The sequence below is a fragment of the Larimichthys crocea genome, chromosome XXI, assembly GCF_000972845.2.
Source record: "Larimichthys crocea isolate SSNF chromosome XXI, L_crocea_2.0, whole genome shotgun sequence".
Lineage (NCBI taxonomy): Eukaryota > Metazoa > Chordata > Actinopteri > Sciaenidae > Larimichthys > Larimichthys crocea.
This window is the reverse complement of record NC_040031.1, coordinates 19274871-19293971: the sequence shown is the minus strand read 5'-3', so window position 1 is coordinate 19293971 and position 19101 is coordinate 19274871. Positions and strand designations below refer to the sequence as shown.

Here is a 19101-nt window from a genome sequence, read left to right as displayed (position 1 = left end):
TAGTTGGACCTCATTGTGACCTCTAATCATTCCAGCTTCTCTTCCAGATTTCAGCTACATGACCTTCTCTACGAGAATGGAGTGGAATGGAAAATTGAAAGACAGGGATGACAGGAATAGGGGACAGGCAGCGTGATAGTTTGAGTGAGACAAGGGACGATAAGGAAAGTGGAAAAGGACTCTGATTGAGGAAGTATGGGAAAACAGAGCAGAGGTGGCTTAGGTATTTCACACTAATGAGAAAAGAAAGACATTTAGGGGTTGTGTGTGTGTGTTTGTGTGTGTGTGTGTTTGTGTGTATGTGTGTTTGTGTGTATGTGTGCTGGGGTTAGTGATGACGGTGGTGGTCTTAGATGCTGTAAACACAGATACTGTGTCAAAAGATCCTCTTTTAAATAAACACACACTTCCTGTTGTCAGTGCATGTGATGGTAGTCACTAATTGAGAACTGCTGACAGTTACGGGTAACGCAAATAAACTACATACACGCACAATTTGTCCACACACGCAGTTTAAAAATATGGCTTCTAGGATGAAATGTGTGTAAAACCTTTTTTTAAATTGAAGCTCTGTGGTCAGTCTAACTCTAAGTCACATTCCTAGTTCATGTTTCAGTTTGTGACAGTGGAAGAAAAGCCAGAGAGTGGGCCGTAGCAGAAATGCAAAACTGGAGTTTTAACACATCTTCATTATCATGCATGTTAGCAGACTGAGTCACCAATATATCCCTAAAAATAGCTTTAAAGAGGATCAGCGGACCATAACAGATATAAGCCACTCAATATGCCATTGATTTTTCAGATAATTCATTCTCTAACCTTGAACGATTGCTTTTCTCATTGTCACTGACGTACTGAAACTTACTCTATCGATCCCAGAAAGTTGAGAGTGAGGTTTCACTAATGACTCATCTTTGATGTGCTGAATCATTCCAAATTTAACAAAGCCTTCATGTCTGCAGATGTGTTTGGGAAATTGAATGTTTTCAAAAGTGATTTTACTGCAGCAACTTTTCACACTCACAAACTTTAACAAGATAGCTCTTGTGCTGCAAGACATTAAGTCTAAAGACACACCGATTATTTTAGTTCAACAGAGCGCAGTCCTTATTCAGCCTTTTGTCTGTCCCTCCTCCTGTGTTTATGGGTGTTGATGTGAACGTTCGAGACAGATCCTTGGAACAATTCACCATCAAAATGGCCTTGTGAGTTTGTATATCCACACAAACCATAACTGTTTAAATGACACATCCTTTAACATGGTACACATAAAGTGTGTCGCACAAACACATTAATATCCCACACGCACTCTATTGTGCCAGCCCTTTGACAGTAGACGTCACTCACTCATAAGTGTCCAGAACTGCAACAAACTGGAAAAGACACACAAATGGGTCATACTTACATACACAACCTATATTGTTTATATATTTATATAGTGTAGTGTAAAGGAAGGACTATTTTGTACTATTGTGTCTTGCTTTAAGATGTTTACTTTGGAAACAACCCTCCCGAACACAGTGGTCTCTATAAGAATCCATACTTTCCTTTGGGCCCTGTTAATTAGAGCTTGACATTTAATTTGATTTACTGAAAATTATTTCCACTAGATTCTACAAAAATAAAAATGGAGAATGGTCACTAACGATATCGAATACATTTAAGTGTTTAAACATTTTATGTGCAGACTAAGAGACTATCCAAATTCAGGAAATTGGCTTTAGGCTTAACACTTTGTAGAATTCCAAGTATCTATCACAACAAAAGAATACCTACTGCATGGTCACAAAAGAAATCCAAAAGAGGAAACCAAATACTGCCTGAGGACAAGGAAAAAGGAGAGGAGAGCAGTGCCTAAACCTGTGTTTCCTCATTTCTTACACATCTGCTAACAGTCAGCTTGTCTTGTCTGCTGCTTACTGCTAATTTACCCCCACATGACTCACACAGAACTGGAGACATGCAGGGGAGGGAGGGTGGTCGGTAAAATTAAAGAACAGAGGGGAAAAAGCTGCTCTGGGGCGGCAGGTACATTTCATCCCACATGTGTCTCTGTCAGACCTCATACGTGTAATTAAGACGTTGATGGTGAACATGGCGTGGGGCAAGCGGGACAGCAAGCAGCCTGGGTCTTCAGAGCCCACCTGAGTGATTTGCCAGACACTCGCACAGGTAACTTGACGCATGAAAACACACTCAAAACACATAAACATGCTCTGTGGGGTCTTTAGGAGCCAGCTGCTAAAGTTTTAAAGCAAACTTACCAGTGGGACAACACTAAACACTAAAGTGTGTAAAACCGCAATCAGGTGACCTCTTTTGCTCCCTCTTAGTTCCATGTATATCCAATTTCTCACTTATTTTTCTGTTTTGTCAGCAAATGTATGGAAAATAAACACTTGTTTCTGGCCCATCACAGTGACTTTGGTGACCCTTTGACTTTTCCTCTAGAGCGAGCCATCAGCAAGTCAATTTTCACTTTATCCATTGAAATATCTCAATATTGCCAGTATTGATTGGGGAAAAAAATGATGCAGATATTCATGGCCCTCAGAGGATAAATCCCAATGACTTGATCACTTATTTTCACCAAGTGCTACCAGATGGCTAAAGTTTTCATATATCTATTAAAATATCTAGACAACTATTTGATGGACTGAGACATAATCTGATGTAGAAGGCATTCATGGATGAATTTCAAAGGACATATATCAAAGACTTTTAATCAAGAACTGTCATCAGGTCGAAATTTCAATTTGTGCAGTAATTAAAATAATGACATTCAGCATTTGTGTTTAGCACCAATTAACAAATGTATGTGCCAGAATCCCTGTTACTGATCCTCTAGGGATCATGAATGTTTTGTCCCAGTCATAAGGTGGAAATTTCACTGGATACTGCAAGTAAAAACTTTGACCAGCTGGCGGTGCTAAGGGGAAAGTCAGGGGTTCATTAAAGCCAATGAGATTCATCCTCTTGGGGCCCTAAACATAATTTAGTCTGTGCCTGATACATGTGTGATCATTGCTGTAGGTGTGCAATACAGTATGTGCTATTATAGTTTGCTTTGTTCTTAATATCAGAGAAGGGTGTCAGGTGAAATGATTATAGGCTTATATTGTATTTAATGGGACATAAACCATGTGATGCACTGTTCTTAATGGAATGTGATTGGTTGCTAGCTTGCAGTCTTCTTCTCCTTTGTTGACACACCTGCATTTCTTTGTAGCTTATGGCCAACAAGTGTAAATCAGTGGAAAGCTTGAAACCGGCAGCAAGAATGTGTATCACGTCACCCGGTTACTCGCATACACGTTTATCTTTATATGTGTGCACGATCCAAACAAAACATGGACCCACTTGTAGGAACTAGAATTACTCCATCTTACTACTAGTCAAAAACTCACAGGATAAAACACCTTACTGTTTAAATTTCATATTCCTAAAAATATTATTAAAGAAAATACCTGATCCCATGAAGGGAATGACATATACTCTTTAACCTTAGTGAATGTGCATGCCCCCCACAAATTTAACACCTCATGTTACCAGTTAATGTATGTTAGGCCCCACTCTAAACACAGAGAAAATCCACAAATCAATCCCCAATCTGGGCTGGAATGGAATGTGTCCCGTTGAGACTGTTCACCTGGACAAAGTTTTCCAGTTTTACGCCTGCCAATCACATCAAGCACACACACTCATACGCACGCACAGCATGCTTACAATCTGAGAGAAGAGAAGAGAGAAAAACTAAGGTAGTAGGAGAACAGACAAGTGTGTGGTTATGTTTATGGGTTTAAAAAAGCCCGTGGCATTTCCTGATAATCCATGCCAAGTCTGTGTTTGATGTTCCAACCCTCAGTTTGTCTAACACCATCGTTCTTCTCTCCATTTTGCGAATATATTTTAAGGTTTTCTTTGGCTTACATTGTTGCCAGGTCGTGGGGGTTTGTAAGAACAGGTGCCAAAAATTTTGAACAATCACAGGAAAATATCTGAGGCCTATTCAGGATTTTTTTCTGTGATTAAGAACTTATTTGATGCTATCTGTATTTTCCTTTTGCGGCAAACAAAACCCATTAGAAGTTCCATAACGGTTAGCAAAAACATAAAGATTTATCTACAAATACTGTTTGATCCAAGTCTCGGGAGAAAGAGTGTGTCATACAGGAAAACACAGTAGATGTACCCATGCACTCAGTCAGGCAGCAGTCACTGACAACACTGGAAGACTTAAATACACAGTCAGGGATTGGTTTAGCTTTTTTTTACAGAAGGTCAAAGCTACATTACAGAACCTCAGTGACCCTAATGAACCTTTCCTGCTGTGTTTTATGATGATGGAAAAACTGTGACCTTTCTGTTCCTGCTTACAGGAAGTGTACACTTTTTTTTATAAATAGAAAAAAACAAATTGTGCCAATTAAAAATCTTGCAGCTAATGTAAACCACATTATAGTTACCAGACTGAGGGAAGTTTATTCATTCTTGGGTTGATTGCCCTTGGGTTGTCATGACCCAGAGGCTGCTGAGAGTGTTGGGACTAAATTTAGTGCTAATGTTACAATCAAAGTGTCATTGAGTTGCAATACTGTTCCAAAAATAGCATTTACTGGTAAAAAATCTACGTAAATTGACGTTATATTACTGTCAAAATAATGTTATTGAACCTTAGAGGGGATTACTAATGACATGCTGATCTTTGCAGATCCAGTCACGGGTCATGTTGTTGATGCAGCATCAATCTCATGTGTCACTTCCTGCAATTAGTGGAACAAACCCAAAAAGCCACTTTCAGACTTAACTTAACCACGAGTGATGACTCACACAGCTTCAGCTTTGAAGGCTTTAGATTGGGAGAAAAGTTCTGTCTTTAGGGAGCACAACACTAATGGTGTTCTGTAGGAATATATGTTCAGAAAACATGTTTAAAGAGTGGCATTTGATAATGAGGTTTATAAAATGGAAAAAAATATATATCAAAAACTCAAACTCAACTCAACTCAAAATTAAATGCCCCTATTGTAAAAGTTAGAATTTTGTTTGACATCACAACAATACCAGAACAATTACACCAATATCTTAACTGAAATGAATGGAGGTTGCTGATCAGCCAAGTATTACACCAATCCCAAATTTCACCCAGTTATCTAAAGGATTCATTTAGATACAAAGGTTGAATCAAAACTGTCCATTCTAATCATCCTTTAGTTTGTAAACTGCACACATGTGCTATGCCACAGATAAACCACAAGTTTAATTAGAGAGTAAGAAATAAACATTTTTTTTCAGAGAAAGATTAGGTAATTATTTTAATATTCAACTATATTTTATTTGCCAAACAAATTACTTAAACAGCACAGGAAAATGTGGATTTACTTTATGTTTGGCCAGTGATCTAAAAGACACATGCCATAACTGCGATCCCTCAGTTTGATTCTGGCCTACATCCTTTACTTCATTCCATACCCCTATGCTCTCCCCCACTACATTTGGCTGTCAACTATCTAATAAAGAAAAAACAGGAAGACAGAACAGAGAAAAAAAGGGAAGCTATTGCATGTGTTGCATTTATTCAGTTAAGCTGTGATTAGCACACTGTGGTACCATATGTCAGCAATGAAGTTGGTAAATTGTTGTAAGTATATGGATTGATGCCCAGAACTAAAAAAAACAAAACATTAGGACATAAAAAAAAATGAAACAAAACTACTACATTTTAATTTTATAATAGAATTTTATTTTAAATGAAAGTTAATTCATTCTCTTCTTATGTTTTTTTTACTTTGACTTTGAGTATTTCAAATTACAAATTGAAAAGAGATGCAGAAGTTGTCCCTGCTTTTTCAGCGTCTGTAACTTCTTAAGCCAGGCATGTTAAAGGCTACGACCTCGTTCCCATTTACAAGAGTATCCTGTTACAACCTCCCTTCTAGATATTGCTATATAGCGCACATATGAAGACCTCCCAGTCTGACACATCTCCAAGAAAAACAAACGTCTTTATACTCTCCACTTAAAGCTGTGGCCATATTGATTCTTAGATTACCATCAGATAAACACAAATACCACCACATAAAGCAGCAGTAATGTACAATTACTTTGTAACTGTGGTGTTAGCATCTGGCTTTCTACTGCTGCTCTGGGTAGGAGATCGCAGAGCTGTCCGTGTCAGTAACATTGCCAGAGGCATCACAAAATTAGAAACACAGGAATAAGAACTCATTCTACATCATTTGTAGGATTCATACATAGATATATGTTGGATTTACAACCCAGTTTTCAAAAAATGTGGCACATTATGTAAAACATTATGTAATACATAATGTGATGATGTGCAAAACATTGAAATATTTCATTAAAAATAGCACCAACACAATTCAGATATATGAAATGTTGTTCATTTTTTAAAGAAGATGGGACAGGGTCATGTTTACCACTCTGTTGCATCACCTCTTCCTCTAGCAACACTCTGTAAGCATCTGGAGATGAAGGAGACCATTTGCTGTAATCCTGAAAGTGGAACATTTTCCCATTCTTACTTGATTTCAGGATTTCAGCTGCTCAACAGACCAGGCCAGTTTAGCACTAGGATTTATTTTCTACGGAGCCAGCCCTGTTGGAATACGTGCAGAATGTAGTTTGGCATTGTCATCGTTTTGGAGTAGTCTATTTGGCAGCATATGTTGCTGTCTTGTATGTATCATTCAGCAGTAATAGTGCTTTCACAAATGTGCCGGTTAAGTGTGTGCCGATAAGAAACCGCATGGTCCCTCTCCTCTTTGGCCCTGAAAGAGGAGGAGTCCATTATTTCCAAACTTAAAAATTTCACATTTTAGATCACAGGACAGTTTTCCATTTCATCTTAGTCTATCATAAATTAGTTTGGACCCGCAGAAGATGGCGTTGCTGGGTCTGGTTTATATACAGTGACAACCTGTGTTCACAGACAATGGCTTTTGGAAGTGTTCCTCAGCCCATGCAGTGCTGTCCACTACAGAATCTGTTTCTGATGCAGTATTGTCTGAAGTCCATCCAATAGTTAATTGTTATGGTGAGAAATGTTTTTCAGCCTTGTTCCTTGCATGCAAGATTTCTTTTGATTCTCTGAATCTTTTAATGATATTATGTGCTGCAGACAATGAAATATCTAGAATAAACTTTAAATTAAGAAACACTGTTCTTAGATTGTTGCAGTATTTGCAGTTTTTCACAGAGTGGTGAACCCCTCCTCTTTACCTCAGAAAAAATAAGACGTTTGGAAAAACGAAACACTGGATCTTTCAGGTTTTTCACGTTTCGTGACCGCCGTAGTTTACACCACTAAATCCTACACACTTAAGTATATAAATACCTAATTAAAGGGTAAATTGATGCCTGAAAATCCTGTTTTTGCTGACTTTCTTTGGCTTATCTTATCACCTTACTATAGTGATGTAAAAAAGTACCCTAGAGTGTATCAGTGCACTGTGGCATCACTGTATGGTTATAAGTGCAGCATGATACACCCAACCGCAATAGTGAAACAAAGCTTTTCAGCCTGGAGTTAAGTTAGCCTTGAATCTTCTTTTTTCATCTTATATTATTTCATTATTATTATGAGAATCTACAGGGCTACGTGACAAAGTAGCAACCATCCACATTTACTTCATGCACAAACATAGTGAAATCCGCAGATGCGGATGCACTTCCTTTATTCAGCAGCTGTCACTTTGTGCAGGAAGGATGACATATTGACATGGTCTTCTCCCAGTGGAGCCAAAGCAACACAGCCAGATGTGACAGAATAGAATGAACACCTCGGGTCATAACAATACAACACTTTTATTGTGAATATATTATATTTGCACAATAATCAACACCATATTATTATAAACATTTTTCTTTTCTGTCATTTTCTCTTTTATACAGTAAATAGTATTAGTGTACAAATGTATACAAAATTTATTCAGGCTAGTCAAGTTCCACAAAAGAGTAATTCATGTACAGTATTAAAGCACAATCAGATATCGGAGGGACACGCACATGCCTGCACATAGACACGGGACCCCCGGGGTAAAACACAAGTCAACACGCGACTTTGATAAACAGGCATAACCTGAACACTCAACACCAGCAGGTCACCATGAAGGCGAGGTGGAGAGAACTCAAATTTTATTGTTAAAATTACTTTAAAAAAACAGAAAACTGAAACACATATGTGTGATCTTTATGACTTATGGTAGTAAGGCAATGCAAAATTACCACTGGTAGTAGCGTATTCTCAAAGTTCTCTCCAACAGGCCCTGATGCTGATCGTGGGGATAGACAGCATTCAAACACAGAACAAGCTCATCCCATGACATTGCAGCGTTTCGACACTGAGCCTTCAGCATCTGCTTCACAGCACTTATAGAGCAACACAAAAAGGAAACAAGCATAAGGAGGAGAACAGCAAGGAGGAGAAAACAAATAGTCATTTTGTTATGCTGATCTCATTCACAAGTCATCTTGGCTCCTGAGTCTGGTGATCCAGAAAGGTAACAGGACTAATAAAGAGAGGTGTTGGAACGCAAGCTCAAGTCTGGTTTCAGTTTGTGTTGACCATCGAGGAAAAACAATATTCCTCTCCCAAACATCAAAACCACTGGTTGTTTCTACTGTTGCCTGGGCCACAGAAGTTAAAATAACTGAAGCAGATTTGGCCCATTTCACAACATATCACTGCAAGGGCTAAACTCTCTGCTATACTGCAGCAAGCATTAGCATAGAAGCATAGCTACATGGTAAGAATACAACTTGTGATGCATTGCTTCATTCAGATAACAGACTGTTTGAGCTACTATGTAGGCACTGGGAATTTGATGCATCAAATTGAAGACAACCAAAGCTGTCAGACCAAGTACAAACATATTTGAAATTGATAATATCCTAATAGATTTGTTTCACACGGGTGCTTTCTGACCTCACTTATTTCTCAACAAGGTATTAAGGTATCTATCTACCTAACTAATGCCGTAACTTGAATACTGATGTACACCCACGTGAAGAATCACTTAAAATAAACTAGCCTGCAGATTCTCTTGTTGTAGGTTTGTGGTCCTTGGTACTGTGTGGAGCTTTGGTGTCAGAGTATTGGTGTTGTCTTTAGCTCTGTACTGAGCACATGCTGCTACCATACAACACCTAGTTAGTCATGAAATGCTAGTTGATTTTGAGTACAAAAGAAATGATAGATAGATAGATACAGTACATTTAAAAAACACTCAAACAAAAGGGATATTCTTCATAGTTGCACTGGTTGCCAAAATGAACAATCATTACAGCATAATGATTCATACGCAATAATATAATAAGCAACAAACAATATCAACAACTACACAAATCAACGCTGTCAGTGAACATACAGTCTTTGAACGATATTTAGTTGGCATAGTGGGATAACTCTTCAACCTCCGCGAAATAAATCATAGACAAATTAGGCAGAATTAAAGGGTTTGGTTAGCTCTTACTCTTGCACCAGTATTAAGGAGTATATCATGGAAATGAGTGCAGCTGAGCACAGTAGATGTGTCTCTATTTTTGAAAATGACAAGGAGGAAATGTATGAGCACCCTTTGGCATTGGAAAATGGAAATGCTGATAAAAATGTCTTGTTGCAAGTATTCTGCATACATCCTGGATGGCATAACTAGAGTGTAATCTGGCCTCTTGTGAAATGAGATGATGACGATCAGTGTGTGTGAGTGTGTGTGTCAGTGTGTGTAGGGGTCATGAGTGTTGTAAAGATGTGATGAGCCAAAGCAGCAGTAGTTGGAGCCCAAGCATTGGCCAAAGACACGGGGTTAGACAGGTCCCTCCTCCACAATCAGAATCATCTTCCTGTTGGATGAATCAGTTGTCAGTAAATTATATAAACAGTTTACAGCTCTATTACTACCACCATCATCATTACTTCTGCTACAAGCAAGGAGCAGTTCATGATCATATTATATCTTATCCTATGGTAACCTAAAGGAGCCTAACTCTCATATTAAAGACTTAGTTTGACATTTTAGCAAATGAGCTTATTTACTTCTTTGCAAAGAGTTAGAAAAGTGACAAAATCCAGCTAGAAGCAGCTTACTAATTAACATGTTATATTTCTTTTGTTTACTCCCAACAAAAACTGAAATGTAAAAACAACAATTTATGGCTTTGCAGGGAGTAAGGTACCAGACTATGTCTGGCAGAGCTGCAATCTACTGTACAGTGAAAGTGGTATCAGTGTTCTCATCTAGCTCTTGGAAAAAAAAGCAAACAAGCGAATTTCCCAAAGTGAACTATTTATTTAAATGTTCTGTTGCAGTTATAGAGGTGTTCCGGACCTCATTCTGCTTTTTTGCATTTGTGTCTATGCACATGCACCTGCCCACTACAGTGTGTTTTTTTGTATTTAATGGGAGTATTCAGGATATCCGTGCATGCCAAAGGCTTAAGAGAAAGAGGTGGGAGTCTTCTGTATTCAAAGGGCAGGAAAGCCATGTGGAGCTTCCTCTGTTTACACCAGTGACAAAATGGACTGGCTTGGACACAAACTTTCTTCCTATGAGGAGCTGAGCCAAAAGTAATGGGACAGATGGAAAGAGGAAAAGGGACGCGGCCTACTTTTACTCTGTTCATCTACTTCCTCGGCCATTCCTCCCCTTTCCTTTGCTTCCCAGCACAGCCTTTCCACAATATAAACATGCAGGAGCATGAATTAGTGGCCTGTTTTGTGTGTGATCTACGCCTTTAGAGCACAATGAAAGACTGAGTTCACAAAGATATTGGAAATAATTTCTCCAAATATTTGGACGTCTTATAAACTGTTCAAAGTTGGGTGGTGATGCAATGATCTCACACATGATTTATCCACCTCACTCCTTTGTTTTACTTATTTAGCTCAATACAATGGCAATACATGAACTCCCATCAGGTCTTTTCAAGGGAATCTACATTACAAGCGCAATTGCTACTGCATCAGGTCTGACTATTGTATCACAATCCCTGAAACCCTAAAAGACTTTTCAGTTTGAGGCAAAATACATCCAAGTGTGCTTACATAATTACATACATATTTCTGAATAAGATTAGGCTGACAAAGCACATACCAATGGTAAATAAATAGATTAAAGCAGGAGATACACATGTACACATTTTGTGCTGCTATTATATATAATTGATTTAACGGTTTTAACTGCCAAGACTCAGGCTGCTCTCCATCTGTTTGGATAAACAACAGGAAAAAATTCAAACAAAACAAAAAAAAACTAAATGCCAAAAAAGATATAGCATTGTGTATGTAAGCCAGGCATGCAACAAAGAAATAAATCCCACCTGTTTGTTATTTACGGACTGCAATTTTCTCCTCAAATGATTTAAATGTGTATGAAAAACAGAACTGATAAATGTAACACCAATGTATATCAAAATAATGTGTACATTTATATGTACAGTATGTGTTTGTGAGATAATTAATCAAGTGGATCATTGTGATTAAATAGCCATCATGTTTTAGTTGATTATAGTTCTGGAGTCCATGTCACTGGGATGGTTGTAGAATGGGCTCAATGAGGCCTGATTTACCCTTGCCAAAAACAGTACCATGCCCATGAAACAGTAACGATTAAAGATGGGTAATAAGTCAGTAATGAAGCTACAAGAAGCTATGTGAGGACACTGACCCTGAACTTAGCACCAGAAACAATAAGAGAGGTGTGGGGCTCAATGTAGAACCTCTGCTGATTGGACACAAGGGCTCATCCTTCCAGACAAAAGCAGCAGCCATTGGGATGCAGAATCACAAAACAAGAATGACAGATGAATGGCAAGAGAAATAAAAAAAACAAAAACAATTGAGAGATAACTGCAAGCGAAATACATGAAATAAAAATAATAATAAATTGATGAATAAAAGAATAAGCTGAATGAATAAATCAAGTATGGATCAGGGTGGAAGAGCAGGCAGCCAACAGTGCTGAAAGTTGATGAAAACCAGACAGAAATTGACAGAAGCCAACAGTAAAGCCTCACTAATAGAGCTGTTTCCAGCAATATTACAAAGGCACATGTGTAGTTGTGTCTTACGTTTTCATCGTTGTCAAAACATACATCTGGCCCTTTGCGGTATCTGGGATTCTGAGCCAGCTCGCATGGATCCGGACCTTCAGCTGAACAGACACTCTCAGGAAAATGAGATTTACCCTCGGTAGTGCGCTTTTAACACTTTTGACAACAATTAAATGATGCGCTGACTTATTTAGTTAGCTATTTGCTGATCTTCTAACATCTAAGAGAGAAAAATAGAAAGAAATAATATCCTGAAGTAAGACCATCCTAGAAATAACTCTGCATGCTACTTTATGTGGTCAAGCAGTATTATGAAGTTGGTGATTGCTTGTTGGTGACATTTAAATCCATCTTCATTATTAAGCCATGAGCCACAAGCTATATGTGTGTATGTCTTTGGTGTATTAGAGCGGCATGTGGGCTTTACATGTGTGTCAGTGTCTGTGGTGTCCTTGTTAGCAACTGGAGGCCCTAGTTGTGACCCCATGGTGACCTCTGATGATGACACCTGTGCTGTTACACCAGCAGGAAGCTACACTCAAGACACATCTGTCAAACAGATATCCTAGCATATATATATATATATATATATATATATATATATATACACACACGTGAATTGTACATACACACAAACACCCCCCTGCTCTTAACCTTAATTCAACTTGATGGCAGCATGCAGCCCAGATGAATTTGAACAAAGAAATCTAATATAGGAGTAATGTGAGACAGGCTTTCATATGCTGTGCATCTGGTTTACTGTTCACCCGTGAACATTCAGAGGGGACCTACTGCAAACTCCTTAGGTGTGTGTCCTTGTATTGAGAGTTTAAAGCCCCGCTGTCATAAGGGTGATGGATGGAGGGCTGGAAAGTAAAAAGGAAGTGTAACTCTATGTTCAATTTTTACGAGTTAAGTGAAAGGATACAGGGTTGTTCAGCCTGTCGTAGCGGTCTGGGGTCACACGACAAACATGTTGCCTTGGCATCAGTGATCAGGAACACTAGGTTGGTGTTTGGCAGCTTCTCGGCACGATACATCCTAGAAAACACACATGGCCACACACACACATAATGATAAACAGCCTATACAGTAATCATAAAGTAATATATCAGTGATGTAAGAATATGTAGCTCCAATAACGAACGCTCTACAATACAGTATATGGCCTACACATGCAGGTATCTGTGCAGTCTTGCACATGTGTACACATTCATACCTCTTCTCTTCTCTTGGGATTGGCTTTTTATGGTAGTCATGAAAGTTTCTGTGTCTACAGTCGTTAACATTGGGGAGTAAAGCACCAGACACGTGGGACTCATAACACCCAGTAATTACAGCCATATTTAACCTCCTCCGACAGCCCAAATTGACACAAAAAGAGGTTAGAGCAAAGTAAATGTGCAGTGGTCCGTGAACGTGTGTATTAGTGAGTTTGAAGTATAGCCAGAGAGTGAAGGAAGAAAACAGATAAAAGGGCTTTTGTGCTTCCCTCTGCAATTCCGGTCACTGACAGATCAAGGTAATCTGTGCCTGATCAGAACTCATCAGAAAACAGCTGCCTGAAATCAGGCTGGAAAAAAGAAACGGGCCAGGAAGCTAAACCCTATTCTGGACCCATCCCTGCAGACCATTAAACAGAAGGATATCCAGGAAGAAGATACAATAAGACGTGGCCAATCTCTAATAATGCAACAAATCTACAGTAGAAATAGACAGAGCCATTGAAATGGGAGCACATACAGATTATGTACACATACCTGGAACAGTTTCCACAGTCCAGGACACCTGAGTAAGATCTTTCATCGTTGTCAAAGAAATACTGAGTCTGCTCTGTGATACAGCTTTCCTTAAACATAGCATCTGGTATTTCTTCATCTGCTAACTCCGCTGGAAATAAGAGACAGGTTTGATTAAGGAAAACACAGGAAAGGATTAGTGAGAAAGTAATGGGATTAAAAATAACCAAGTGACATTTTCATTGACATTTACATGACATTGTACACAAACACGGCTTTGTTGCTCACCTGCCTCTAGAAGGCTGGGAAACATGAGACCATAGAAGAGCTGTTGGAGTATCGACCTAGGCGCAAAGAATGAAAAAAACAAAACGAGTGGCATGGTTGAGTCAGTAGACTATCTTTAACTTATTTACACTGAACAACCAAACACTTTTTAATAGCATCTACACATCTGTCTAAGGTGACGTCACCGGTGATGTAAATGTCAAGGGAAGTATCAGTCATTCTATTTTTATTGTTATACTGCATTTGGACAGTCATACGGATAGTGATGCAGTGTAATGTTGTGTAACTGCCCTTGTCTTACACTGTCCCTCAACAACATACAAGCCCACTCCCAAACAAACTCCTACCCTAAAGTACAAATGTACTCCCACTCGCACACGCAAACAAACACAAAAAGTGCACAAAACACAAACACACAACCTGTACACTCACCAGGCAGCACTGGAGGCCCACCAGCCGATACTGAGCAAGTCAGCAATGGTAGGCTGGAGAAGGACAGGAATATATATTTAAAAAAAAAAAAAAAGAAAGAGGGATGGAATAATAATAATTCAGTCATGAATCATAATATTAATTTAATTTGGTTATTAGAAATGTAGAAATCAAATGTAATATACGATCAAATATTAGAAAGTAGAAGAATCAGTTTTGTATCAACAAAGCTAAATTACTGTCAATGTGTAAACAATAATTGTCTGACAGAGAGTGATCATCTCACAACATAGACAGAGCGCGGTCCTGCTGCAGCTTTGCTGTCTCTCTCTGGGTCGCAGACAGACTGGTAGTCATAGGTCTTGTTGAAGGAGTATAGGGAGGTGTTGACCAGATTGATCATTAGCACAGGATCCACCTCACCAAAGAACTGACCTATCTGGATTTCAGAAACAAACAATAAAAGCAGTGTAAGACTCTGCTTGTACAAGCAAAACACACTGCTGCGTATTATTTCCTCTGACGGGGCTTTACAGGCTCAGCCATTCACCATTGCACATCACTGCTCTGAAAATTTGCGTTTACATGCTTAGCTAATCAGGATGAGCCTATTCAACCACTTTGTAGCAGCACATATAAACAGCCACCACATCACTCTTCCCTTTGATTGTACAGTCAGTCAAGCTTATGATATGTTATGAGCCAAAAGACCAGTTTAAAGGGGAAGCCTGTGTAACATAGAATGAAGGTCACATATTTCAGTCAGGCAGTCACTCTGTAGTTTTACAAGTAGCTGAACACCTGTGGATGAGCAAACGAATGATTGCTCCTCTTTTACAGGGGCAGACTTCATAGGGATAAGTTCATTCTGACTGAGCACGTTAAGTACTCTGAGTCCTGATGAAGGTCACAAGGACAGCCACATTTTTTTTTTTTTTTGCATGATCCCAATGGACACCAAATGCATCAGAAGATTTGAAAAAAAGAGATAGAACGTGTCTTCAAATGCTTGAAGGCCATAAACACTATACCAGACATTGTGATGGTAGGATGGATCAAAGACAGCAAATGTCTTGTCATAACTGACATGATATGTTTCCCAACCCACAGTATATCCAACCACTGACACATAGGGGCCTATAGCAGAATGGAGTTAACACAGCAGAGCTGACTGCATACACTGGGGACTCACTTCACTACAGCTTCCATGACTGACTAAAACCCATCAGAACCTTCCCTTTGATCCTTCTTCAGCGGCTAGTGCTTTACTTTACGTGGCTGTATGCTGTCCTACAGGAGCTTTCAAACAGCTCCGAGTTAACAGACCATTCCCATAACTTAGCTGAGTCATAAGCCCTTCATTTGACCTGTTTAAGATTGATGAATCCCTGACAAAGGAAAGAGGAGCAAGGTACGTAGAAAAGGTAGAGACAAGTGAAAAAAATATGAATGCTTGGCAGAGTATTTGATTTAACTTTTCAGACTATGTGACTACAGATGTTTTACTGTGTGATGGTTTATGATCACTTGCCGATCATTTATAAAAAAGACACCGGATAAATGAAACATATGTGGTCATGATGAGACTTGTAAGTGGTAACTCACCAGGTTGATATACTCATCCTGATTGGACATGAGAAGAAATCCCCCATCGTCCAGGATCACACAGTCCACATGCTGCATAGAAAAAAAAAAGAAAAATCCAAATGATAAAAAAGTGGCAATTGAAAATCGTTTGTCAGTATTTTAAAAAAGATGTACTAATGAAGCTTAAATACATAAATACACGGGCACGGTCACAGTGTTATCATAATGGTTTTCTGCTGTAAGATAACATAATATTCCTAATTAAGGCTATTAGCACAGCCATAGTAAGAGAGGAAACACCTTAAAGATGAAGAAAAACAATGTTTAAACATAAAAGTGATTAGATTCAATGAACTGAGTTGCTGTACCTTGTCATTCTTCAGGCAGCCACAGATCTCATCTTTGCACTAAAAAGTAAAAAGTAAGCCAAAGAAGAAATTAGTACTGTACACCAATACATAAAGGCATAAATAAACTTTATTAACACAACTTACATTCAGTTTCAGTGTAGCATTCATGAAACTGTTCATCCAGAATGAGACATTGAGTTTCACTCCCACCACTATAGAACAAACCACAAAACAGACAGAGGTAGAACTCTGATGAATAGCCAGCGAGTCTTTTTGTTTATGTTGCGCCTCAAAAACCAAGACTGACCTGCTGGTTTAAGTGTGACTTCGTCGATTGTGAGGTCCACTGCTTTGCTCACGAGAATGCCTGACTCAGAAACAGGCTCCCTGCTCTCTGCTGCAATTGAGAAGGGATACACCATATGGTCATTATGAAATCATTTTTTAAAGTAACATTTCAGAATGTGAACCACATTAGATGGGAATAATCACTGTCCGTTGTCGGAAATTCCATACATTTTTAGCTGCTTAGCTTATATACAGTATGTGAGTGGAGTATGTGAAGTCAGTACATGTGTTAATCCAGTCAAGTGTTGCTGTAAGCCCGGCTACATTACACTGACGTTTGCCTGTCCTGATGTCTGCTAGAAAGATCAGTGCAGATAACAGGAAGTATACAAGACAGGAGGGAGGGAGGACGGGGATGATCGCTGAAAGACACAGCGGGAAAAGGAGAGGGATAAAGAGAGTGATATCAGAGGCCTGAGAGTGTGAGCTTTGCCAGTAGAGTTGGGATGACGTCCAAAGTCAGAGAGCAGGATAGGCTCAGTGCCAGGCCACACTGAAGACCATCACGCACAGAAAAGTGCACACACATACACATCATCAAACCTTTCAGCAAACTTACTGTTGAAAGACGGAGCTGTGAAAATATAAATTTCATTGTCGAGGGTCCTTTTGTAGAAGCTGGACTCATATGTCTCAGAATTTTCAGTCCACTCTTCCCCAGCACTGAAAACATTAATACAGTCACGTAATATTATATATGGACCATTATAGGCATAAAATGCCAAGAAAATGTGTTTGATCTATCTGAACAATTTATATTTTAATCTACAGCCAAATGTTAGTCATCGAACTAAGAGTCACACCCAATCCAGTTGATATATGTCAAGGGCATGATCCAGTAAAAGCAATAACTGATTGTATTTCATGTTTTATTGTCAGGAGGAATACGCATTCATCTTCAGTTGGAATGTTATATCCTGACCAAGTGGAACCCCCAAGTGTAGTTCAGACAAAAGTAGCAGCAAGGAAATTTAGGAAAATGAGCCGCATTTGGCTGCTGGATCTGTGGATTTGACCCATGTCCTTTTCTGGCCTGGCAAGCTCTGGGAGTTCAGCTGAAAGTGTCTAATCCTCTATGTTCTGGAAAATAACCCAGTGGAGCAGGTGAGTAAAGCAGCCAAAAGCGATCAGCCTAAGCGTATTACATCCTGTATCCATTTTCATCTCGCACATTTACACCCCTAGATATTTGGGCAGAGCTTCCAGCACTATTTTACAACGCCAGAGCTAAACGCTAGAAGAGAAACTGAGAAGACAGAGAGGAAGAGTACCTTCTTGGGAAGACTCTTGTGATTCCTCCATCTGTGGCTACAAACCTGGCCACTATCCCATCCCTTAAAATATGAAAAAGAACAACCAATCAAACATCAAAGTTAATCACACATATTAGAAAAAAGTGTTTGTGAACTGTGGGTCCAAGCTGCAGACGTGACACAAATCGTTTAATGCCCACAGTCACTTGTCTCTATATGTCCTAATGATAAACAGATATGCTGCAGCATAAGTGTAATTGTGTGTTCAGATTATTTTAGACAAGTGGGCATCCCATGAAAGGAAACACACTGATGTAATTACTTTATTTTTCTCTCAAAACAGCATGTCTTGGCAGAGTTTGGTGTGGTTGGGTGTGATATGCATTTTGCGCTTTGCTTTTATCACGTTTCACTAGTTAGATGTGATCGAATCGCCCGGAGTAGCAAAGAAAAACTGGCTCGGTTAGTAAATTGTGCATGAAATGAGGATCAGCTCTGGTTGTGCAAAGCGAAAGTGCAATGCAATGCATATTTCCATATTTCAAATGCATTTTTGTGTTGCTTCAAACAGAGAAGTTTGTTTAACACTCACACTGTCTGCTCATTCCAAAGTTTAACCAGTTCAGCTGTCAGGCCTGCATCCAGGATTAGTCGACTCACCAGAGACACATTACCTATGGATTAAAGACAAGATAAAGTTTACATATTGAAGACATTACAACATTGCTTAGCAGGGAAATATGATAATGAAAGCAATATCAGCCTATTGTTTACAAATCTGGATAGAGAAGGGGTGATCTCATAGCACTTGTTAGGAAATCATCCAGCAGGGAGACATGAGCCATTTTTCTTGAGGTCTTCTCTGAGTGATCATTAGACAGTCAGAAAGCAGGAGGTACTTTGTGAAGTATTGGTTGTTGTAACTTTAGGAGACAGATGATGCCAAGGTACTGAGATGAACCCCATTGTCAAGAAAGGTAGTTTTCAAAAGAAAATAACATTAGCACACAGTAGTAATACAGCTGTAGCTTT

At 39.0% G+C, this 19101-nt stretch overlaps 1 protein-coding gene across 1 annotated transcript in view; it reads right to left on the bottom strand.

The window, feature by feature from the left end:
• Window positions 1–7808: 7808 nt before the first annotated feature.
• LOC104918121 (voltage-dependent calcium channel subunit alpha-2/delta-1) overlaps window positions 7809–19101 on the bottom strand; it is a 57646-nt gene continuing 46353 nt past the window's right edge. The window contains exons 27-40 of the mRNA XM_019273372.2: window positions 18662–18743; window positions 18088–18150; window positions 17376–17479; window positions 16776–16865; window positions 16613–16680; window positions 16487–16525; window positions 16137–16208; window positions 14818–14970; window positions 14532–14584; window positions 14100–14155; window positions 13833–13962; window positions 13001–13113; window positions 12091–12173; window positions 7809–9864 (exon numbers count right to left, since the gene is read on the bottom strand). Of these exons, the coding sequence (XP_019128917.2) occupies window positions 9754–9864; window positions 12091–12173; window positions 13001–13113; window positions 13833–13962; window positions 14100–14155; window positions 14532–14584; window positions 14818–14970; window positions 16137–16208; window positions 16487–16525; window positions 16613–16680; window positions 16776–16865; window positions 17376–17479; window positions 18088–18150; window positions 18662–18743 (1217 nt within the window). The 3' untranslated portion in view covers window positions 7809–9753. The remainder of the gene's footprint in view (window positions 9865–12090; window positions 12174–13000; window positions 13114–13832; window positions 13963–14099; window positions 14156–14531; window positions 14585–14817; window positions 14971–16136; window positions 16209–16486; window positions 16526–16612; window positions 16681–16775; window positions 16866–17375; window positions 17480–18087; window positions 18151–18661; window positions 18744–19101) is intronic.